Source organism: Equus asinus, chromosome 11 (assembly GCF_041296235.1).
Source record: "Equus asinus isolate D_3611 breed Donkey chromosome 11, EquAss-T2T_v2, whole genome shotgun sequence".
Classification (NCBI taxonomy): domain Eukaryota; kingdom Metazoa; phylum Chordata; class Mammalia; order Perissodactyla; family Equidae; genus Equus; species Equus asinus.
The window spans coordinates 16,467,916-16,494,737 of NC_091800.1; the positions used below are offsets into that span (position 1 = coordinate 16,467,916).

General features: G+C 34.3%; 1 protein-coding gene across 9 annotated transcripts in view; it reads left to right on the forward strand.

Annotated features, from left to right (window-relative positions):
• Positions 1-26,822, forward strand: part of NBEA (neurobeachin) — a 680,233-nt gene that overhangs the window by 321,606 nt on the left and 331,805 nt on the right. For all 9 annotated transcript variants that reach the window (XM_070520525.1, XM_070520517.1, XM_070520519.1 and 6 more), the window contains one exon: positions 15,953-16,014. In XM_070520525.1, coding sequence (XP_070376626.1) covers positions 15,953-16,014 — 62 coding nt within the window. The remainder of the gene's footprint in view (positions 1-15,952; positions 16,015-26,822) is intronic.

Below are 26,822 nucleotides of genomic sequence, written 5' to 3' on the forward strand. Positions count from 1 at the left end.
TTTGGTGTTTATATGTTTACACATTATAGCTATAGAATTCAAGAAATCGGTGTATTTCTAGTCATTGAAGGATATGAGAGATTCAGAAAAGTCTGTCTATAATTGAATTTTTTTTCCCCTGAGGAAGATTAGCCCTGAGCTAACATCTGCCACCAATCCTCCTCTTTTTGCTAAGGAAGGTTGTCTCTGAGCTAACATGTGTGCCTATCTTCCTGTATTTTGTATGTGGGACACCTGCCCAGCATGGCTTGATAAGTGGTGCATAGGTCTGCACCTGGGATCTGAACTGGGGAACCCTGGGCCGCCGAAGCGGAGTGGGAGAACTTAACCTCAACGCCACTAGGCTGGCCTCTTGAATTTTTTTTAATGATCAAGAAATGCTTTCCATTTACTTACATTTGCCTGGCTGACTCCTTCAGATCTTTGCATCATAAACTCTGAGAAGACTTACCTGATATCCTAGACTAAGTTAGCTTCCCTTGTTATAACCTTTCATAGCACAGTGTACTATGCAGAGTGTACTTTTTCTTCAGAGCATGTATCAGAATTGTAATTGGCGGCCCATATTTGTGTAATTACTTGGTAGTGCCTCTTCACCTGTGAGATTTTAAGCTCCACAAGGGCTCCAAGACCTGCTAGAGTACCTGGCATAAAACATGTACCCCAAAAACACGTGGTTGGATAAGTGAATGGTAGAACAAATGAAATTATTATTTATCGTAAAGTAGATTTCACTTTTTGATCTTACTAATAGAAGAGAAGGGTATAATTTACGTAACTTGAAACAATGCAAAATGTAAAACTTCCTTGATTACCTTATTCCTACATTGTCTGAGGATTTTATGAGTGATGATGATAGTAATCAGTTGTAATATTGCCCAGGAAAGAATACACTTCAATACAATACAAACAAAAAAAGTTTTGTATATTTTCTAAAAAGCTGATATTTATCCTTATACTGCTTTATTCCCAACTATGTTCCTAAAACAAAATTTTGTAAAATAACATTAAAACACACAGAAACACAACGTGGATGGCATGTTGGTCAAGTTTAAACCTGGGGGAGAAACCAGGTGCAGAAGGGAAGCGAGGGCACCAGGGACAGAAAAGTGCTGTTTGTTCATGACTACTCTTGAAAATTGTCAAAAGGCAGGGACAGGGACTTTGCCAAATACACATATCCTAGAGAAAAAAAGCTGGATCTTAGTCATCCATGGAAGAATTTTGAACAGGGAATGACAAAATCAAAATATGATTAAGAAACAATCTGTCAGCTGTATCCAGCAAGATTTAAGTTGGAGAGTCTGGAGGCAGAAAGAACAAATAAGATTTTATTGAACAAATCTGGTGTTTATTTAGAAGTCTAATATGAACAAGGAAAGATTGAAAAAGGACAGTTGGAACACACTGTCAACTCAGATAAAGTATATAAAAGTGAAGAAAAGCCACTGGCTTCATTTTCTCCACCCACTGCATGTTTTATCATTGTGAATTTGACATGTCCATGTTAATACGATGCCTCAGAACTGGGCATTTTATGTTCAGAACCAATCCCTGCTAAACCGTTACCAAGCTACTGGGTTCATCATAAAACTGAGACACTTAAGGGCTGCAAGTTAAAGCCCTGTGAACTCACAGGGACAGATTCTGTGAAGGATTTTAATCTTTATACTACCTCCAAATACTGTCAGTTTACCCACTTTTCATTCTTGTTTTCAAGCACAGAATGAAATAGAAATCTGATACCTAAATAACTCACTAAGAACTCATACTTTTTCATAGCATTTCCTTTCCACTATCACATAGCTACCATTTGGTTTCCGTTTAGCCCAGTAAGACATGAAGGAAGGACTTAGAACTATGGATATTCAAGGCAGAAAAAATTATAAATGTCCTTCAGTGCAGGAGTCAGCCACCTTTTGCTGTAAAGAGCCTACAAATAAACACTTTAGGATTTACAGCCATATAGTCTCTGTCGTAACTTCTCAACTTCACCATTGTAATGATGAAGTAGCTGCAGGCAATATGTAAAGGAAGGAGTTTGGCCATATTCCAGTAAAATTTTATTTACGAATACTGAAATTTGAATGTTATGTAAATTCCCAGTGTCATGAAATATTTTTATTTATATTTTTTCCCCAACCATTTCAGAATATAAAAACTTTCCTTAGCTTGCAGGCCATTCAAAAACAGGAGGCAGGCCAGCTCCAGTGATACTCAGGCTGCAGATTGTGGCGCATTAATGGTGCGCTGTAATCAGTAAAGTGCGCACTGACAACGCTTTTTAGTGGCCATGACAGAGCACAGATCAGAGACTGCACACAGTGAGCGGAAGTGCTGTTTTGTGAAACATTTCTTTCAGTTATATATACTGGATCGTGATGTAAAATGTATTGCTTTAGGTTGTTATAAAAAAAGTTTCAAAATCATTAATCTGCTGTTTCCCACAAGGATTTTTAGTATCAAGAAAAGTGAGCGTCTTAGCTCAAGTCTATACATCTGTTTAGTTTGTACACTATAACTATATCCTCAGATTTTCAGTCCACATCTTCGACTTATTTTAAAACTAGATCGAGATTAAAGTATTCCATAATGCTACTAAAATTGCCTAGTTCTGAGACCTCAGGATAAACCCAAATGTTGAAATATTTAGAAAGAAGTATAAGAACTAACTGGTTTGTTACTAACATTCAGATAATTAGTAACATCCACGCATTTGTGTTTTAAACACCAGTACAGCTAAAGAGAATATACACAGGCACACATTTTCCTGGGCTGTGATCTCTGCTGTCCAGATCTGTTGTTCCCTGTCTCTAGTTTCAGAGATTGAGGTCAGGCCCAGGGCATGTCACCCTTGACCATCAGTCTCCAGTCTGTCCTTCTCAGGTATCAAAACACAATTTTCCACGTTACAGATGCCCCTTGATCAGGTAGAGCTGCCACAATTTAGTTGGACCCTGGATCACAAGAGAAATAAGACTTTTCTGTAGTTGTTCTTTCCCTAGAAACCTTCTCATTTGCAAACTTTTGATTTTTGTAACTATTTCCTAGACTTCACCTCATACCATGCTGATATTTTTCCTATAGGTGGACTCCATTTCACTATGTCTCTCAGAAATTGTAGTACTTTATAAACTATTTTTTGTCCCATTATCGCAAAGGCAGTGGGATAATGATTTCGTCTTTAATTTTTCGGCTATACAATAATGCAATCCAAGATTGTGTAAGTTTTTTCATACATGGTGAGATTTTGATAAACTAATATTATTTTTCTATTTCATCTATTCTTAAGCTAGTTGGTGTTTAGAGCTGTTATCTCAGTGAACTTTTCCTGGGGGACTAAGCTTTTCCCCATGTCTCCTTTAAAGTTATCTTCCTTTGTAGCCTCTTTGATTTCATTGCTTTCTTTTGGATATACATTGCCCCTCCATGTAGAAGCAGTGCCTTTAATCTGTTTTTCCTTGGTAGTCAGCTAACAGAATTTACTGGATTGTGTATAAAATAAATATAAACTCTACTGTGCATAATAGGATCTGTGAACACTACAATTTATTTAGACTTATGATACCAGTTTAAACTGCTAGAGGGTTATTTTCTCCTCCATATGGAAATATGACCTGTGACACATGAGGTATATGTTATTTTCCATGCCCAAAATGTTATTCTCTCTATACTCAATAGGGTTGTTCTGATGACACCAAATCCAACCAAAGATAATCTTCTGATTGAGCATATTATTTTAACTTTGAACTTATTTGCTTAAAAAGATTATACCAGTAATTTCAACAGCTGTACCTTGTAACATTTAAGCTAGAAAATCTTACATTAAATGAGTTTTCTATTTACCTGTTTGTTTTGATAGAGAAATCTTAGAGCTAGATACACCATCAAGAGTAAAGTTGTTTATATCAAATTAAACAAATTCAGTTTTACAAATTGAATAATATCATTTGTGATTGCTGATCTTGGAGAGATCTCTAAGTCATTTTTCCCAAGAAGTTAATAACTGTACATTATTTCAAGTTAAATATTTCCTGTTGTTATTTCTCAATTTCACTGTTTTCTTGTAATCACAATAGGAATTACTGTAATGATATCATTTATCTTTCTTCCCAAGTCAACATCCTATAATGGTTCTGGGATAACACTTGGTCTCCTTACATTAAACTGATCGGTTTATCTGCTTGTGTCCTCCATTAGAATGCAGATTTCTCTAACACAAGGAGTGTATCTGTCTCATATTTGTGCCCTGTAAGTGTGCAGTACTGTTTTTAGAACTAAATCATTGAATGTCTTTAGTTCTTGGAAATGGCTAGCTCCTCACTTTTTTTTTTTTTAAGATTTTATTTTTTCCTTTTTCTCCCCAAAGCCCCCCGGTACATAGTTGTATATTCTTTGTTGTGGGTCCTTCTAGTTGTGGCATGTGGACGCTGCCTCAGCGTGATTTGATGAGCAGTGCCGTGTCTGCGCCCAGGATTCGAACCAACGAAACACTGGGCCTCCTGCAGCGGAGCGCACGAACTTAACCACTCGGCCACGGGGCCAGCCCCTAGCTCCTTACTTTTGACAGACATTTTTTATGGTCATTTACTTGATTCCATTTTGCAGATTTCCCAGTTCATGCTATTTCAAAGATAACTGTTATTTGTAATAGATCAATTATTGCAAGAAGGATTAGAAGAAATAAAAGCACCATTTACTTTTAATTTATAAGTAGGTCTAATATTTTATACTTGAAGTGTTATTTTTTTAATTTCAAAGCAATTCACATACTGACTTCTTTACTGTATCATTATTGGATTGAATTCTGGTATATAACCATATATTTCGACTCCAAGACTCTGTATTGTGGATAGATGTGAGTTGGATGTAGGATTTTCTGGTATAGCAAAATAGCCTTGTTCATTTATGATCTGTACTTTGTTGTTTATATAACCCATGGCATATAATCCCAATAAATTATTGCTTGGATGGAATCATATGCTTATAATAATTTCTGTGACTTTTGAGAATATTTTCAATTTTGTAAAATTTAAAGAACTGGCAAGTTTGTTCAAGTTCCCTTAACTTCCCATTTCATTCCTAAGAATGAATAAAACTGGACTGATTACTCATCTCTGTTTACCTTTCTGCTCTAACTGGAGGGTTCAGTAAACAAAATTCAGCTTGGGTCAAATTGGAGAATTTATTGCTTTGAGCACAGATAAGGAGCTTTGTGAAGGTCCAGTTTGTTTTCTCAAAGTACTTCAGCAATTTAGCCTATAATCATTATATAAAGTTAATACAGTCTTGAAAATAGGTGAGGTTACTTGACTGACCTCTACTTGGGCCTGCCTTAATCTGAAACATTTTTTTCTTTGCTATTTGCCTTACTCACAATAATTCTCACACAATTTCCTTTTACCAGTTATGTTTCTTAGTTTTTTATCTTTGACTTCATGAATGCATTATTAAGAAAAGTAATACAGGGGCCAGCCCCGTGGCCAAGTGGTTAAGTTCACGCGCTCGGCTTCAGCAGCTCAGGATTTCATCAGTTTGGATCCTGGGCACAGACATGGCACTGCTTATCAGGCCACGTTGAAGTGGCATCCCACATGCCACAGCTAGAAGGACCCACAACTAAAAAACTATACAACTGTGTACTGGGGGAATTTGGGGAGAAAAAGCAGAAAAAAAATAAAGCCTTGAGAAATATGTTAAAAAAAAGAAAAGTGATACATAGTATTTTTATTTGCGTTATATTTAAGTATTTGAAAGAAAAATAACCAGCGTTTTTCTGAATCCGAAAAGAAAGAACTTAAAGGTGTATATTACTACAAAAGCAACTTTAAATTTATTTGAATTTGAGAACTTAGAATTATTCAATGTATTTATTAGAGAATGTAAATAAATTAAAGTCAGAATCTGAGTAGTTTGGAACTATAACTATACAAATTATACGTTTATACATACTATATTTAAAAGGAAAATCCCATATTTTATAGAATATAAATTGCTGTTTTACTTTAACACGAAGGCCTTATTAGTATAGCCATTTTTATTCAACTGTAACTATTTATGTGATTTAATTGTATGACTGTTTAACTCACTATAGTTTCTCCTCTTTTAGTAGTTATTATTTCTTGAAATACATGGTTAAAACACATGTGGCATTCCTATTGTTTGGGACCAGAGTTTTTCTTGAGTAACGTCAAAATTTGAACCAGACAGTTTAGTAATTTTAGAATTCTAACTGATGCTTTTTGGAATTGGATGCAGCACAGGGAAAAGAGAAGAAAGCTGGTGTAGGGGAATGATATAGAAATAACAATTGATTCTATAATTAATTTTAACCCAAAGAGAATTGAGGGATCCAGATGATTTATGATAGTGAAAATGTTTCTTATTTTCCTTATTTCATCCTTATTCACAGCTGTTGTGATTAAATCAGGAAGTCAAGAAAAGGGCACAACTCAGGTCAGTCACTTCTGTAGTAGAAACTTGAATCTAATACTATGAATAAAAGTATTTAATGAAAATCTCAAAAAAAATTTTTTTTTGATGATTTTATTTTTCCTTTTTCTCCCCAAAACCCCCAGATACATAGTTGTGTATTTTCTTTTTTAGTTGTGGGTCCTTCCACTTGTGGCATGTGGGATGCTGCCTCAGCATGGCCTGATGAGCAGTGCCATGTCTGTGCCCAGGATTTGAACTGATGAAACCCTGGGCTGCTGAAGCAGAGTGCATGAACTTAACCACTCGGCCACGGGACTGGCCCCTCAAAAACATTTTTTAATTTTGAGGCATGGTGCTTTATTGTAATTTTTTTTTAGTATAACACTCTCTAGACTCCTTCATAAATATATTATCTTTGTAACTAGATTGAGCTCCTTGAGGCCAATGACTGTGTCATCTCTGTGCATACAGCAGTGGCTTACTTATAGTTCCTTAAATAAGTTATTTAAATGAAAATATCTCAAGAGACAGCCAACTCAAAACCTAATTAATTCCAAGTGATTTGGAAATTGTAATCTATTTTGTAGTATGTATAAATGAAAAATGATATTTTAATGGAATGTGCAAACAGAAGTTAAGGTCACGTGGTGACAAGAGAAGAGTGACATTGAACATCAAGAATTTGCCAGAATGTTTACTCTGATATGATGTTTTGATGGGCTAGCATAAATGTGGTTTCTAAAGCGTAAGTAACAAAAGAGTATGTTTTCAGCTGTTTCATATTTAATAGGTGTTAATAATAATGCCATGAGAATATTCTCTTCAGCTCAGTTCATACTGCAATCAGATCACTAGTAAGTATCTATGTAGGAACCATCACTATAACTTCATTTTTTATTGTAATCTATGATTCTCTGGAAGAATTATCTGTGAAAGAGTCTTAGGAACTTCAGCTCTACCAATATGCAGAAATTCTGAGCAAAAGAAAAACTATAAAAATGAAAAAATATCCACGGTCAACAAGGTTCATAGGCTGCGTCAACACAATGGCCAAATGTGTATATATTTATATACCTCAGTCAAATGACTAGTTGGGCATTGTGTAACTAGTTACCGCTAATTCTGTTTTTGAGCAATCTAAGCATTCTAGATTTACAATTTAAAAGTGCTTAGCCAACCATTCCCATAGGGAAATAGATTTTTAGTTCTTCTAAATAAATGAAATTTCCATGGGGAAAGGTGCAATATCAGATTTATTTGAAATTGCAATTAATATTAATTTCTTTATGAATCTTTCAACATATTTCATTAAGAGAGTACCACTAATTTCTGACTTTTAAAAAACTAAGTCACATTTCTTTTACTTTAATAAATGCCTGAAATCCCTTATTCAAAACCTTAAAGCCAGATGTGTTTTGTCATTCAAGTATATTGGGATTTAAGAAAGGTAATAGGTGCCTATGTGTATATTTCATAGCAACTTCACAGGAGTCTAGGATAGCTTGTTAATTAAACACATTAATAAAGTCGGCAGTGATACATAGGGATACTCACACTAAGTGGAATGAAAATTGTAAATAGCATCACATTGTTTAGGTGAAATTTTGCTGATAATTGAATTTGCAGCAATCTTACAAGAAAGCTTTTTCAGAGCTTTTTGGATTTTGAAATTATAAAGTATCATAGACATACATCTAAAATAATGTCTGCTGCAGTTTAAAAAATCTGTAAATATATATGTATGTGTGCACATGCATGTGTGCTCTCTTACACACATGCACACACATATGTGTGTACACACCTTAGGCTGAGTAGTTTTATTGGAAGACAGCCAAGCTCATTTGTTTGTGTGTTGTTTATGGCTGCTTCTGTACTACAATTTCAGAATTGAGTATCTGGGACAGAAACTTATGGCTGCCCCCAAAGCCTAAAATATTTTATCTGCAACTTTTCAGAACAAGTTTGCTGACTCCATGTATATGATCCATCCAGAAACTGCAGTTTTGTTCCTATTGTAAAGACAGTAAGACTGCCGAAAGTTTGTGATAACTTAGGTTTTAGTGAACTAAAGTAAATCAGTGAATGAATGAACTCTCCCTATCTTTACAGTAGTTTGAAGAGCTTTTTTTTCAGTTAAAATTTATAATCTAAATATAAAAATAGGCTGTGATGGTTTAAATACATTTTCGAAAGCTTTTTCTAGGGGCCGGCCCAGTGGTGTAGTGGTTAAGTTCGCGTGCTCTACTTCAGCGGGCCAGATTCGCTGGTTTGGATCCCAGGCGCAGACCTATGCATGGCTTATCAAGTCATGCTGTGGCAGGCATCCCGTGTATAAAATAGAGGAAGATGGGCACAGATATTAGCTCAGGGCCAATCTTCATCAGTGAAAAAAGGAGAATTGGTGGCTGATGTTAACTCAGGGCTAATCTTCCTCAAAATAAATAAATAAATAAATACATAAATAAGCTTCTTCTTAGTAAATGAACTTAATGTTAGTTTAGTTTCTTTAAGGTAATGTTACAATTGTTTCCATTTGTAATGCAGTTTTAATTTAAAATCTCTGAAAGAACATGTAGGCAAATCTTGAAATGTCCAGTCAAATAGTAAGTAATACTACCTATATATATATTAATATTAGTTGTAGCAATAATAATAAAAATTCAAGTCATTATTGTTATTTGAAAGGATGTTTAATATTGATTTTTTTGTCTGGTTTTGGTTTTTAGTATTAACTTAGAAAGCCACACTATAGGAGCATGTCACAGTGATGAAATAGGAAAATAAATTACATGTTTCAGATAAAAAGGTAAAAGAATGGTAAAGAAAAAACATAGGAAATTGCTATTATGTGGATAGAGATGTGTAAGCATTGCAGAAGTCATAAAAGATATATACTTTATAGTTATACACTGTATCTTAGAATTCTTCCAAAAACACAAGGTGAAAACTACAGAGAACAGAATTTCAAATTACCAGCTGTCCACCACTGATACTAAAGCAAATGCAGCATAGTGAGCACGCGAGACTTGTTTCAAAGGCTGGGGTGCTTATTCCACATTTATTACAGAAAGGAAACTACTTCAGCTATTTCAGTGCCCTTAATCTCTACTTATTTTGGAATTCAAAAAAGTTAAAATCATTAGAAAGTTATGTAAAACCTCCATAGTCCTGAGTAGACTGGATTTTTAAAATTCGTGTTATCAGAATATGAAAATTTTGATGGAAAATAAATTAGTATATTTTATTATGAGGAGAAATAGAAAAACTAGATCTTAAAATTGTACTGGGGGGCCAGCCCCGCAGCCAAGTGGTTAAGTTGGCGCTCTCCACTTTGGTGGCCTGGGGTTTCACCAGTTCGGACCCTGGACGCAGACATGGCACCACTCATTGGGCCATGCTGGGGCAGCATCCCACATGCCACAACTAGAAGGACCCAAACTAAAAATACACAACTATGTACCGGGGGACTTTGGGGAGAAAAAGGAAAAATAAAATCTTTAAAAATAAAAACTGTATTGGTAAGATTAGTATGGGTAGTCTACTATGGGACTCTTATAAAAACTGCACAATTATATTTTCTTCCACTCCATGTTATCAGTGTTGCTTATTTATGTCTGGTTTGTCAGAGTTACAGTGTCTACACCCAAAAGACAAACAATCCTAAAGCTCAAAATTAATTTTTTTGCCTATATTTCTAATTTTGTCCAGAATGAAACTCAGCTCTTTCTTCACACGTGCTCCTTCATCTGTTTTCTCTCTCAGTTAAAGGTGCCGTCATTCACCCTCTGTTCGCTGCTTTACCCTCTCACTTCATATTCAGTTGTCTAAAATGCTTTATTGTCTCATTCTAAAACTGTCCTTCGGGTCTGTCTCTACTTGTATAGCCACTGCCTTCAGTTTAGGCTTTCAAGATCTTCACTAGACTTTGCAGTTGCAGGTTTCTTCCTATACCACTGAAAGAAAGTGATCTTTCCAAAATAGCTGGGATTCTGTCTGCCCCATGCTCAAAATCCTTCAGTGGTCCCTGTTGCCAACAGGAATAGTACACCACGTGTGGCTCTGCTTCCTGTCTACCTCTCTGTCTTCGTTTCCTCTCACTTCCTTCCATCCTCTGCACTCCCCAGCATAACCTTCCAACTTCATTGTACCCGCTATTTCATATGTCTTTATACCTCTAACATTTCTGTCACCTCGGATGACTTTGCTTTCTTTCCTTTTTTTTATGTAGATAAGCTCTGTATCATCCAACTCAAATATCACATTCCCTATAAATTCTCCTCAGCAGAGTTGCTTTCTATACTTTCTGTGCTTCTAACAATTTATGTTCTCTGTGTACCTGCCAGGATTCTAGATCATGATTATTTGTTTACATAATCTGTCCCAATTTCCTCACATCTTTTTGAACTTAGTACCTGGCATGGTGTCTGGCACATTAAACACGATGCTCAATTAATGCTTTTTGAGTGAATTGCACTCCTGTTCTAAAAAATACTCTTATGGGGCTGGCCCCGTGGCCGAGTGATTAAGTTCACGCACTCTGCAGCAGGCGGCCCAGTGTTTCGTTAGTTCGAATCCTGGGCGCGGACATGGCACTGCTCATCAGACCACGCTGAGGCAGCGTCCCACATGCCACAACTAGAAGAATCCACAACGAAGAATACACAACTATGTACCGGGGGGCTTTGGGGAGAAAAAGGAAAAAATAAAATCTTTAAAAAAAAAAAAATACTCTTATTTTTCTCAAAATCTTACTTATTTTTTTCTCTATCAACTATGGTAGGTACTCAGTGAGTGATGATTTCTGGATGTGTTCATTTAATTGATATTTATTGAGGGTGTACTCAGAGCACCGCCCTAGGCATAGATGTCTGTTGGTCTCCTCTTGGAAGAGGCCTCTTGCTGAAAGAAAACTCTGACGTTCCTTAAAAGATGGTGTCCTACCTGGGAGTGCACTTCCTTGCTTGTCATTGTAAAGCTTCATGCCCTTCACCTCCCACTGTGAGGAACGTCCTGCCAGAGATGGAATTTCTCCACACTATTTTAAAGTTTAAGGGCTCTTTGAACTTGATCTTCTAATTCTACAGATACATAAAGTCAGACCCACAGATTAACTCAAAAGAGTCTGACAGCTCTGTGTTAAAACAGCATCACTGTACCGTTCACTGTTCTCATATTAAAGAAACATAGGTTCATCCCAAAAGTCAAGCTTTTAACTTCACACTCATTTTACAATTTGGTGGGTTTTGGTGTTTTGTTTTTTTGTTTTTTATGGCAAGAGAAGTGTATTTCTAAAAGTGGAAATTGACTTCTTACCCCTAGTGTGAACCCAAAAGAACTGTGAGTGTTTTGGCTGATGGTTTACTCAGCTCCACCCATTCTTTGTTTGCTGCCTGGGTCTGGACCACCTCTAATTTGTCCTACTCATTAATCATCTCAAGTCCTTGTATCTTAGCTACTCAGCAGACCTTATCTTTCAACAGTGTAGTTCATAATATGTTGAAAAGCTCTTACCAGGCAGTCTTCCTCACCTTTGGAATACTTCCCACATATACTAGCCTCCTTCCTTTACATGTTTATTGTCTACACTCCAGGTGTTCACACTTTTTTCTGGTAAAAGTATAGGATTAGTATTTCTAGGTAGAATATTTATTCTGGCCAATGTATCCTTGCTGATGAAAACGTTCCATTAGTCGGTCAACACCTCTAACTAGATTTTTGTTGGAGAGGCACATCTGTACAGCTCCTTTGGGGGCTGCTGCTTAATTGACAAGGCAGGAAAAGTCATCATGGTGTAGAAATGCCATAACTGAGTCTTGATGTCATTTCCCCCATTTTATAACTTGCTGTAACTTCTTTTTAACTTTCAAAAACTTTTGTGATTTTATTTCTTTCCACCTTTATCTGTCTTTGAATTTTACCCTACCTAGCCCTACAGTCCCACTTGCAAACACCTCCTGTACTCTAGCTATCCATCCCCCAAGCTATAAAGGTCTTTTCAGATTTTTTTTTTGTTCCCTGCTTCCTCTGTACTTTTTGCTTAAGCTAGTGCTTTTTGTCCCCATATCTGAACTTCTCCAAGAAAACTGTTAAAATCGTCCATGTTGGTATTAACCATTATGACCTATCTCTAGTCACGTATTGGTGTCCTCTTAATGTCAAATTATTTATGTAGCTCTGCAGCAAACATGAAATGGGCTTTCAAGTTAGATGACTTGAATTCAGGTCCCAGTTTCACGCCTTACTGAATGAAACACCTTCAGCTAGTCACTGAATCTCTTTAATTTTTTCATCCATCACATGAGGTAACAATAACTAATTCAAAGAGTTGTTAAGAGAATCAAATGAGACACCATATAGAAAAGTGATTTGTAAATGATAAAGCTCTATGTAAATGTTAGATAATCTTAGACTTGAATTAAAATATGGAGTACTTGGGAAGGTGTAGATACTGTCCTCTTCATTACTGTAGACTCCTGAGTGATAACACTGTGCTTTGCTCAGATGAGGAGACATCAGAGTCAATTTGATTATGAATTTCTTGCTAGATACAAAAAGGAAAAGCTCAACCTATTTGAGACATACACTATTTGCCTTATGCATGTAACCTGAGTTATTTATAGTATCACTAGATAAATTTAGTTTTCTTGAGTTATACAAGACCATATTTATTACTTACATTTCAAAATGAGTGATATTAAATTGTCAAATATGGATGCTGTTTTATTTAGAAAATGTGCAAGGATAGAGTTTCATCAGACAATGCTTATATTTTCAATATCTCTAGTAAAAAAAAAATTGCAGTTTACCTATTTGTTTTAGTAATACTTGTGTTAACACTTAGAAATAGTTCCAACCAGAGTGCAAACTGGTGCAGCCACTATGGAAAGCAGTATGGAGTATCCTCAGAAAATTAAGAATAGATCTACCATATGATCCAGCTATCCCACTGTTGGGTATTTATCCAAAGAACTTGAAAATGCAAAGGCATAAAGATACTTGCACCCCTAGGTTCACTGCACCATTATGAACAATAGCCAAGACCTGGAAGCAACCTAGGTGCCCATCAAGGGATGAATGGATAAAGAAGATGTGGTATTTATACACGATGGAATACTCAGCCATAAGAAATGATGAAATCAGGCCATTTGTGACAACATGGATGGTCCTTGAGGGTATTATGCTGGGTGAAATTAGCCAGAGGGAGAAAGTCAAATACCGTATTATCTCACTCATGAGTAGAAGATAAAAACAACGACAAACACATAGCAATGGAGATTGGATTGGTGGTTACCATAGAGGAAGTTTGGGGGAGGTCAAAAGGGGTGATTGGGCTCACATGTGAGGGGATGGAATATAATTAGATTTTGGGTGATGAACATGATGTAATCTACACAGAATTTGAAATATCTTACAATGTACATCTGAAAGCTATATAATGTTATAATCCAATGTTACTGCAATTAAAATAAATAAATAAATAAATAAATAAATAAACCTAGTGAAAACATATGAGGAAAAAAAAAAGAAATAGTTCCAACCAAAGTGATTATATAATTTTTGAAGGTTGATAAGTCTTCCAGAATTGCCTCTGCCTATGTTCTCATCGTCAAGGTTAGGGTTTTTTTTGTTGTTGTTCTTTTGAGGAGAATCTGTTAGTTCATTCTGTTTTAAACTAATTAGACAAAACACATTAATAAAGGTATAAGGATTTATGGAGTTGAAATCACAATAGCCTTTTTCAAAGTACTGAGAGTACTGTTTGCAAATTGTAATTTTGCTGTCCTGTCAATTTGTTGTCGCAGCATTGATGGAGCATTTGTTTATATCTTTCTTATGATGGAATGATAGTGTTTGTAAAAATTATGAATATTCTTGTTACATAGGGGTTTTGTAGAAGTTCATTTTTAAAAATTAGTTTGTAAGAAATGAATATAATTGCATGTTTTTCCTAATTTTTACTTCAAGTTGTTATGTTTTAAAAAACTCTAATACACAGAATATATGGTGAATAATTCTTTATATAGCTTTACCATCTAAAATCTAAATTGATATGGAGTACGTATGCGTAGTCCTTTGGCCTTGTACTTAGTTTTTCTTTGTCAGAATTACAAATAGTTGAGTAGCCAACAGGTGATAAATGTTCCATTAATCTTTCTGACTTTCTAGCTCCTGAGCATGAGAATTGCTGATCAGTTACAGCAGTTGTCTCTTAAATGAGCTTTTCACATCTGCCTCTTATTTCATTAGTTAACTGTCTGCCCAAAGATCTGATAAGATGGAATACTAGTGCCTTTTTACAGCTTGTTCTGTCTGTCTTTACAATAAGGATAGGGTCATTAGAAGAGTGGGCACAAAAGAGTATTTATCCACCACCTACAATAAATATACATGCTAGTGTCTAGAAGGCATTTGAGACTGTTTATTGAAATCACCTTAAGAAGAAAAAAATAAATGGTTTCGCTTCAACTTCCCATTTAGCAACAACTAATGTAAGACCATGGCATTTCTTACTGTACAGTGTTTTTGCTGATTGCGTTTGTCCTCACATAAAAAGAAAAACAAACCTATTAATTAAATTATTTAAATTTTTCAAAACACTGAAAAACTTTTAAAAGTACATTTTAAATTAGTGAACATCATGATTAACATTGATTAATCCTTGGTTACATCTTCCTCTACGTTGGCACTTAAAAAACTACTAATCATGATCTGCTTTCTTATTATATAAAATGTTATGCAGCAGTCATCCTTTTAATTGGAACAAGTTTTGATGAATAATTAATGTTTAAACTGTTTATAGGAAGAATATTTTCTTACCTGTAGAATGGGAATAATAATGGTATGTCACAGCTTATAAATGAGAATTAAAAGAGACCGTGTACATAAGGCACTTACAGCAGTGCCCAGGACATAGTAAGTGATCGATGAGGAGGAGCCTTTAGTACATACGTGTTATTACGTCTATTCCTCTGAGGTCTGTTTAGAGACTGCGGAAGCAGAACAATGGAAGATTTCATAAACGTTGCTTAATATGTTAATTGTGTGTGAAATTCATTTTATTATCTTAAAAACCACTTAACAATGGACAACCTATGGGGAATTACCTATGAAGAAATTATTTTAATTTTGTCTTTTGGAAGAAAATTTAGGTAAATCTTCAATGATTCTTGTAATTCACTCCAGGAGACAATCACATAGCAAAGGTCATTGGAATAAAAGCAGCTCTAAAAATTTGGATAACCATCTTCCAGCTTGTTTAAATATAAGAAATGCCTTAACCAAATAAATAACCGAAGCATGAAGTCAATTTTTTAGTATTTTTAAATCTTTTTGAATATCTGAATATTTTAAAATTAATGCTGTAAATATATGTGTTGGTGAATGTTTCCATTCATTTTATTTTAGGAGTTCTATTTGAAAGAAAGTTTTTATAAATTAAAACTATATAATGAATTAACTGGGAATGATGGTTTCTACCACTGTAACTTCATTTTGTTCTAACCTTTCTTTCCTGTAGGCCTCGTTTGTATGAAGTCCAGCACGTCTGTGGTTGAGCTTGTTATGCTGCTTTGTTCTCAGGTAGGAAATCACATTCACTGACTACATTAAACTATGAGAGGATTCTTTTATGTCACTAACAATAGGATGTAGGTGCATATATATGTATATGTTTATATATTTTTGAAACTTTCATCTATTACCCCATAGCTGAAGAAAATAATTTATATTGAGAAATATGGTGTAAATGGTCTTACAATGGAAATATTTTTCATCTCCCTTCTCTTTTTAGCTGTTTTATAGTTTCCCACCCTCCCTATCCTTCTATTGTCCTCTATCTTTTTATATATGCAAATATATATATATATTTGTGATAGATATTTTGATATCCTTCTTTACAGCCCACCGTTTAAAAATGATACAGTAGCATTTGTAATTTTGATGTTTATTGCTGATTACATGGTGTCTTCTTCTCTGTTAGATTAGAGACAGTGAAAACTAAGTTTTTTTCAGTCAGTAACCAAAGTATTTAAAACAGCTCATTAGGGAGTGGGCGTTGATGCAATGCCTTGCTGCTTGCCTTTCTTTAAAATGTAATTTGTATGTGTCAGTGTACATTCTAAAAATCTGCTTATGCTATTTTTCTTTAATAATAATACATAGAATATATGTTGAATAATTCTTTATATAGCTTTACCATCTAAAATCTAAATTGATATGGAGTACGTATGCGTAGTCCTTTGGCCTTTTACTTAGTTTTTCTTTGTCAGAATTACAAATAGTTGAGTAGCCAACAGGTGATAAATGTTCTATTAATCTTTCTGACTTTCTAGCTCCTGAGCATGAGAATTGCTGATCAGTTAATTAAAAATAGAATTGAATTGTTGGGTATTGTTTGTTTTTAGCAATTATAAGAAACTAAATATATATACACACACACAAAAATATTACATGTTTCTGATAACGGAAATAGGGACCTAATGGTCTTTCTTCTTGCTGCTCTGTCAGGTCTCCTAGTGATCTTGATTTTCATCTAAGTATTAAATATTTTATAATATGAGAATGAAAAAAAGAGCTTATATATGTTTGTAATAAGTAGTTGCTACATTTATTCCTGGTTTCCTCACTAGAAGGAAAAATAAATCTCAACTGTTTCTAGTTACTGACCTGAGATCTGCCCCCAAACACAGCTAACTCTGAAATAAACAGCAATATGACTTCGTTTGATCCTTAAGAATATCAGCAAAAACAGAACAACCGAAAACTTACCTATCGATTTCCAGTCTTCAGGTTGACTTTCTTCGAGAACATATTCACAGGGAAATCATTAGGTACATTCCCCCCTTTTCAGCCAGGACAAATACTAGCAAGGAAGAAGTTGAAGAAAACAGCATCCCTGGCAGGAGTTGATCTGCAGGGCATTTGAAAGTCGTGACCTGATGCCAGAGTCCTGAGTTCGAGAGACGTTCTGGGAGATCTATCCGGAACTTTTAGGTTCTTGATGATGAACGTTTTTTAAAAACGCTTTTATGGAAAAAAAAATAGCTTAAAATTCCTTCTTCCTTAGCTCTGGGTTTCACTGCAGTTGAGAGAAATAAAGAGGAATGTAGCATTAGGGTCTAGTGTCTTTGATGGCCTCATCATCTAATCATAGGTTTAACATTACTCATTTGCTGGCTCCAGGAATTCCTGCCATTAAGGGCCCTAGAGATGAAACTTTGCCTCAGATATTGATTGAAAGGAAGAGTGAGAAATTTAAGCTCTCTATGCAGTACACTGTCTTTCAATGTTTCAGCAAAGCAATATTATAAACATGTCTCTCAGTTTGATTTTCTAGTTGAATTTTTCTAAATAATTCAGTGTGTTTAAATATTTCATGCAGTTGATTGATTAAATATACCTCATTTAAGTGACTTACAAATGTATGTTTGAAAAAAAAATAGCTCCAATTGTGTTTTTATTTTCTGTTAAACTGAAATGCTGCTTCCCTCAAAATACTTTTAAAGAAACAAATGAGTAATCTTCCTTCAGTACAATTTAGGTGGGAGGAGTTTACTATTTTACTGTGAAATTAGCTTATAAACCATCTTCCTAGATTGTTATTTGTTCCAAGGAAGTATAAAATCTTGTTTTAAGGACACAGAAAAGAAATGGACGTCTTCAAAATTTCTTAAAATTATCTGCCGTTTTTGTCTACTATGCAAATTCAAGATGATTTATGTCCTGTTTTCACCCATTAGCAGGGCAACCATGGCAGTAGCAGACTTCTGATAAAGAGAAATGAATACAGTTAATGGTGCTGTGCAGATTGCTTGGCACAGCGCTCTCCAAAGCAGGGTTTTCTTCTGCAGGCCTTAATGCATTTCTCCAGCAGTGGAGTGATCCCTGTAGAATCAGCGTGGTTCTCTATGCTGTCCTTGTGCCAAGGCAGAAGGCAATCCTGAGGAATCTTTAAAGCTGCAGAGTTCTGAGTTGTTTTTTTCTTTTATTTTACAGTCAGCGCTTCACAGATATTGATAGCTTCATGTTATGATGATGAGTAGTTATTAGTACTAATAAAACAGTTGAAAATCTTGATGCACTATATATATTTTTTCCACAGTTGAGAAATACAACTAAGATATTATCCACACTGATTTAATTCTTGGTTAAAATAAGTCTTCAATGCAAGTGGAATTTTCCAGTTTATTTATTTGCTGAAAATATGCTTTTCTTTTTCCAAATTTAGATAAACCATCAAAGGATAAGATTTTGTTTGGAGCGAATAGGTAGCTAAGGATTGAAAAAGGAAAGGAAAAATCAGCATTTCCTGCAGCATTTTTCTTTGATTTGCTGCAACACATTAGATGCTTTTATACTCGTGCTTTTCCTTTTGGAAATTTCATGTTTACTACATGTTATTAAGAATATCAGCTTTTCTTTTCTTCTTATCTGAGCTCCTGAATAAACTTACTATCTTGTGGTTTGTGTGCAAAATATGGTCTAAATTTAAATGAGATCATATTACAACCGTCTGAAGGTACTTGTCAAGGATAATTTGGTTCATATGGACAGCCTTTAACCTCCCAGGACACGCCATCCAGTCTACCCCCAGAGGAATGCTAGGTCTCTGTAGAAGCCATATTTTAAGTTTTAAGAAACTATTAACATTATCATTATTTTGCATTTATTGTTCCACAAATACCCAAAACATTTTTTACTGTATTGTGGCTACTTTTCTTTTCCACTTAGATCTTATGACACAAAAGTAAATTTTAAGAAGTAACTATTTGTTCTTCTTCCCTTTCGATTTGTATTAAAGTTACTCTCAGTTGCATCTTTTTTAAAAAAAAAATTTGTTTCCTGTCATTTGAAAGTAAAATAAACTGAAGTAAAATAATTATTATGTATTATTTGGACAAAATTAGTGTTTAATCGGTTAAGCAAAGGTTTACTACAGAATTCTTCAGTATATCACAGCTTTGATACTGTCTTCTGCCAACTTTTTTTTAAGTTTTATGATCAGATCTGGTTTAGATGCTTTACATTATTCTATATGTGTACCTTATTTTTCCATTACCTTATTCTGAGTGTATTGTGTTCTTTGATGAATAGCAGATTTAGTTTTCAAGTAAACATTTTTGGGTACTATAATAGTTTCTAATTATTTCCAGGTTTTTTTTTTTAGGAAGTCTCCATCAGAGGTACTCCAGGAAAAATTGAGTGATGTTATCCCATAGGATTTCTTTAAGTTTTCATAAGTAAAGCTTAGCAGATGTCACTTGTGTTTTTCTGTGCCTTATCTGTCAATAGAAAATGTTTTATAAATTGAGAAACTTTTATGTAAAAAATAATGTCTCTCAGTACTTAAGCACTTTCTGACTTGAAGCACTGATTAAGCAAATATATACTTAATAAATCATTTTTATTCTCATTAAAAACTCAAAAACATATAAGAAACATAAAGTAGAAGTCCGCCTTCTAAGTCCCTAGGATCTGTGTATGAAGTTACTACCATGAATTATTTTGTGGTTTTGTTTGCCTTTATTCTTTTCTATATACTTAAATAAAAAGGATTTTAGTGACTTCGCTGATGTGATCAAGGCCACAACCCAGAACTTCTAAACACAGCACTTACAAAACAACCACAACTGAAGAACAATCTTTCTTTTTCAGATGATTTGGACTTTGAACTTTTAAATTTTTCATATTTTTTCCAGTCTAATACAGTTCAGTCAGCTGGTACAAAGGAAAAAGACATCCTTCTCTTCTGACTATAATAAACGTAAGATTGATGTATAAAGACATAGCTAAAGTGAATATGGAGGCCGACTAAAGAATATGCATTCTTGAGTACTCAGTACTGAAACGGTTGTTGATGTGTACAGAAGATTGTAAATGTAAGAAAACCTGGGATGGACTAGATTTTTTTTTTCAAGCCTCTTTGGAAATATGAAATCCTAATTATCTTGATGAAATTATGTCACATTTAATTATTTAGTGGCTACTTTTTTTTTTAACATTGTGATGGTTATTAAAGATTTAGTGATACATTCTCCCAGTTCTTAAGGAATTTAGTGTTATCTATAAAACTTGCCCATTATGTGACTGAATTTGAAATAAGTAAAGATTTAAAAATTCTGGCATGATATTTATTTATTTATTTATTTTGAGAAAGATCAGCCCTGGGCTAGCTGCTGCCAAGCCTCCTCCCTTTTTTTTTTTTTTTTTTTTGCTGAAGAAGACTGCCCCTGAGCTAACATCCATGCCCATCTTCCTCTACTATATGCATGGGGGGCCTACCACAGCATGGCTTTTTGCCAAGCAGTGCCATGTCCGCACCTGGGATCCAAACCGGTGAACCCCGGGCTGCCATGAAGCAGAAGGTGCGAACTTAACTGCTGCGCAACCGGGCTGGCCCCTGGCATGATATTTTAAATTGAATATAATTATTTACTACCTATGTATGGTTCAGAAAATTGAACCTATGAACCAACAATAAGGTTTTTGTAGAAGGTTTTATTGAGATGGACTAACGATAAGACCTCTTAAAACTAATAGGCTTTCTATGCGGCATGAGCAGGGAAGGAGATGCAGGCCAAGGAAACAGTCCAAGGAAAGGTCTGGAGAGAAATGAACCTGTTCCATGCTCACACCAGTGACCGGCCTCATTTGGAGCACATCAGAAAATAAGAAGCCAGACTATATTTATTTGGATTTATTTGGTTATGTAGGGGAATTGCCCATTTCCAGGCAATATGTGAAACAATATTTTCCTAGAGGGCATTTTTTAATATCAAATATTGTAGTATGTTAATAGAACAGAATTGAAGTTGGTAAGAAATTTTGAACTTGTGAAGAGTGTTGGGTAGTTCATGGTCTTTGGCTTTACAAATTCTGCCTCTAGTTTTGAAAGGAATAAAGTCACTGTTTCATTCCTGAGTATCTTACAAATCCCGCCTTTTTCTGTGGACAGTGCCTAACGCCAACTCTCATCTGTGGTGTGATGTCATCTCAAAGTTAAAGGGGCAAGTTGGGCGTTTAAATTTTTTTGGAGTTGCTATAATTATTTCATCTTTCTTGCCATGAAGTTTATAATATTTCCTAAGACTAAATAAAAGTTAAGCAGGAGATTGAAAAATATGGTGATACATAAAGACTGTTGTCAACTTGGGTCATAATAAAGATTTCAAATTATTATAAAATATGGGGAAAATTATATAGTAAGATGTAGGCATTTTGAAAAAGGAAAGAGGATATAAATATGAAATGGTCATAAAAATCTATTTAATTTATCTTGGGAAGAATGTCTACTGAACAGATACAAGAGGGCAGACTCAACTATCTGTTATCTACCCCATTATTGATAGCATCCCTCTTGGAAGATGTAGTCAAAAAGAGAAGACAAAATTACTTTTGATCATTTCCATGAAGTCTCTTATTGATTTCTTTTAACTCCTGGAGAAGTTAGCAGGTATTATAAATTTTAAAATAAAATAAAAATTCAACCACTTTTATGTTATAAAGTGTTTTTTCCCTAAGCTACTTGTAATGTATATGATTCTGGTAGATGATATAACACTTTCATCCTTGTATATTTAGTTCATATCCAACCCAAATTATAAACAGAGAAGGAAAATGATGGATGAACAAAAGTTCTGAGCTCATCCATGTGAAAATGGTAAAATATGAAAGAGAAATGAGTGTCCTTTTCTCATGTCTGAATTTTCATAATTCAACTAAAATTAGGACAAGAAGAAGTCAGTGAGCCTTGGTCGGCTGCAGGATGACCCTTAAGAGTGCTGTCATTTCTGTGGCGGAGCAAAGGAAATGTAGCAAATTCTGAGGCAACCAGATTCCCCTGGAACACTGCTTGCCCACCTACCTCCCTGACCTCAAACCCCTTTCCCTACCTTGCCACCGTATCCACCCCTTTCCTTTCTTCCCAGTTGTTTTGGTTTGTTTGTTTACCCATTTTTGTTTTACTGTGTTTCCATTATATAAATTCTTCAGGCACGTTACAACTTTGAAAAATAGCAAAAAAACTGTTTATGTATTTCACAGTCCTACCACTGTTATATATCCTCTTGCTTTTTGGCGGATTTTTTTCCTTTGTACTATGTGTATTTCAACATGCTTTCTTTTTATTACCTATCATGTAATAAGTAATTTTATGTGTCCTCTTTTTCTTCCACTCCGCGTTCCCTCATGATCATTTTTTCTGTGGTTTTGTTGTTGTTTAAATAACTATAGACTCACAAGAAGTTGCAAAAATAGTACATAGAGTCCTATGTACTCTTCCCCCAGCTTCCTCCAATAATACCATCTTATATAAATGTAATACAGTATCAAACCAGGAAATTGATATTGGTATAGTAATGTTAGACTACACATATTATTCAGCTTTCAGCATTTTTACATGCATTTATTTGTGTCTATATATAGATCAATGCAACTTCATTCTTCATGTTGATGTAACCACCACCACTAACAAATTACAGAACTATTACTATTACCTCATATCTTCCCAGTTATGTCAAACTCTTGTCTTTTATGAAGCTTTTCTGGATGATTATTATATGGCTGTAATCACTCCATAATTCCCCTTAGCATTTGAAGTACATATATCTAGATAATAAATAAAGGTACTTGTTTACAGGTTTGAATTGGATGCTCTTACAGGTGATAAAGGCATGATTTCCTTTATCTGTTACATTGGAATTTCCTTTACAATAAGCATCATGTCCAATTTCCTCTCTTTTTGAAGGATTCTGTTGCCCGTGATGTCTTCTGTTTTGCTCGCCACTGTGTCATCCACACCTAGCACAGGGTCCAGCACATAGTATAGATATTTATTAATTTCTTATTGAGTTAATTCATGAGTAAGAGTAAAACACAATCCCCCAGATGATTTGATTTATTTTTACTCTGATAAAATATATATAACATAAAATGCGCCATTTTAAGTGTATAGCTTGGTGGCATTAATTACATTGACAGTGTTGTATAACCATCATCATTATTTATTTCCAAAAATTTTCAACATCCCAGAAAATAACTCTGTACCCCCTAAGCAGTATTTCCCTGTATCTCCCTCCCCCAGACTCTGGGTACCTCTAATCCACTTTTTGTCTATGATTTGCCTGTTCTCAATATTTCATATAAGTAGAGTTATAAAATTATCCTTTTGTGTCAGGTTTATTTCACTTAACATACTGTTTTCAAGGTCCGTCCATGTTGCAACGTGTATCAGAACTTCATTCCTTTTTATGGTTGAATGATAATCCATTTTATGTATAGAACCACATTTTGTTTATTCATTAATCTGTTGATGGACACTTGAGTTTTTTCACCTTCTGACTATGGTGAATAATGCTATTAACATTGGCTACAAATATCTATTTGAGTCTCTACTTTCCATTCTTTTAGGCATATACCTAGGAGTGGAATTGCTGAGCCATGTGGTCATTCTATACTTAACTTTTCAAGGAATTGCAAAACAATTTTCCACAATGGCAGCACCATTTTACATTTCCATGAAGAATGAACAAGGGTTCCAATTTCGCCATAGCCTCTCCAACACTTATATTCTTTTTTTTTATTTGTTGTTGTTGTTGTTTTAAATTTTAGCCACCCTAGTGAGAATGAAGAAGTATCTCCTGGTTTTGATTTGTATTTCCCTAATGATTAATGGTGTTGAGCATCTTTTAATGCACCTATTATTGGCCATTCATATATCCTCTTTGGAGAAATGTCTGTTCACATCCTTTCCCATTTTTAAATTGGGTTTTTGTTGTTGTTGAGTTGTAGGTGTTCTTTATTATTCTGGATATTAAACCCTTATCAGGTATATGATTTACAAAGATTTTATCCCATTCTGTGAGTTATTTTTATTCTCTCAATAGTGTCCTCTGATTCACAAAAGTTTTTAATATTAATGATGTCTAGTTTATTTAGTTTCGTTATTGTTGATTGTGCTTTTGATATCCTATTTATGAACCCATGGCCAAATCTAAGCTCATGAAGATTTTCTCCTGTGTTTTCTTGTAATGGTTTTATAGTTTTAGTTCCTAAATTAAGATAGTTGGTCCATTTTGAGTTAATTTTTTATATGGTGTGAGATGGGGATTCACTGTCATTCTTTTGCATGTGGATATTTGGTTTTCCCAGCACTATTTGTTGAAGAGACTATTCTTTTCCCATTGAATGAATGGTCTTGCTACCCTTGTTGAAATCAGTTGAGCACATATTCCCAAGATAATTTCTAATGCAAAAGTAGTTCCTGTACATTAAGAGAAAAACAATTTTAGCATACAAGGTTAAATAAAATTTCTCCTTACCTCATATTTTCACTACCTAGGAGTAATAACAATTGATCATTTAATATGTAGCCTTTCAAACTATATTTCTATACATAAATGCAAAGTTATTTCTCTTTTTATTAGTATAAACAAACATTGCGGTTATCGCAGTAGTAGTTTAAAAATTGCTTTTCCCAGTTGATACTCTAGAGTTGCACTGTCCAATAAAAATATAATGTGAGACATGTACAATTTAAAGTTTTCTAATAACCACATTTAAAAAGGTTAAAAAGGTGAGATTAATTTTAATAATATATTTTATTTAAACTAAATATAATTTCAACATGTAGTCAATATAAAAAATAATTGAGATATTTTACATACTTTTTTTGTACTCTTTCAAATCATGTGTATACCGTTACCCCAGAAAAAAACACTTTAATCATGTATATATTTTATACTTAGAACACATATCAGTTCATACTAGCCACATTAGAAGTCCTTATAATAGCCACATGTGACAAGTAGATACTATATTGGTCACCACAGCTCCTCCCTCCATCTATGAATATCTATATGTAGTCCAAAGTAGAAGAGGCTGTTCCAGAAGCCCAGAATATTGTAGGTCTTTAAGCAAAGATCAGCTACTCATGTGTCAGAGATTCTTGTCCTGGATTAAAAAAGATGACGGCCAAGTTTCTCTCCAACACTAACACTGTTATACTGCCTTATACACCTATTGCTGTGTGATTACTCATGAATAAATATGAAATATTTAATATAACTGTACATAATTCTGCTTCGTGCCAACGAAGCACAACAGGGTCATAGAATTCAAGATTTAATACTGGAAGTTCCTTTTATTCTTAAGTAGTAACATAGATACATAGCATAGAGTAATTTATTTTTTTGCCAAGGCGTGAGTTGAGATCATATGTGCTATGAGTTTGGGATGTGGGGGAGTGAATAAGCCAAGCAGACAACAAAGCATCAACAGCTCAATGCAGCATGGTTGTTCCCTGTTTGTTCTTGAAGACAAGGCAGTTTTCATCATGGTCTTTTGCTGTGGGATATAGTATAAACCTAGGTGGTAGTCACAAAATATGAGTATGTACAAAGGTCTCAGAAATATCTTGAGAAATATTAAATGTCTATTGTACCTGTAGGTTATTTATGAACATTTTTTGAGAAGCTAAACTTGCGTAGTAGCTTAATTCTACCCAGCACTTTTGTGATATAGTTAAATACAGGCTAGAGCTCTCGATGCTAATGGTGTAATTTCCTTTATATTTATATTTTACTGTATCATGTTCTTAAATTATAAAGTTTTGAGGATCACTCTACTGATACACCTATTTTTAGTTCTAAAATAGTGACATTCAAAAACCGTCATCAAAGGAGTGACACGAACAGTACAGTATAACTTAAAGACAAAATAGTAGTGCATCAGTCATGGCTCAGACAGGTAGTAAGCCCTGAAGAAATGTGTTCTGTTGAACAAATGCAAATGATCTTTTTCATGATAAATCACAGAATTCAGGGAAAGACAGTCTTTGTCATTTCATTGATTCCAGACCAGTACAGGATTTTGTTTTATTGTTTTTAAGTTTTAAAAGTTCTTGTTCTATCAAACTTTAATTTCAAGAACTGAAGTTCTTCAAAACCATAATATTATTAAATCTTAAATTGCATATTTGAATGTGGAAAACACTAACTTTTTAAAATGTTGCATACTTGTTTTTACTTTGTAATTAAAATTTTTAATTTCAAAAGGCACACATCTTGAAAGTTCATTTAAAAAACGCTATTCTAGCTTTTACTGTTTTCCTACCTAAATAGATCTTCAAATATGAAACATTTCCTCTATTTTCTTATTGAAGAAAGTTACTTCCTTGATTTCTTCTGATCATTTCTAGTAGCAGATGTTTTCTCAACAAGGAAGAAGTATTGTCACCAACTCAACTTAGCATATAAATATGCTTGTATGTTATGTATATTCGTAGTTACAGAAAATGCTCTGTGGAAAAAACATTATCTTGTAAAACTATCCAGATTATTTTTTATTGTAAATACAAACACAGATATATATGTGTGTGTGTGTGTATATAT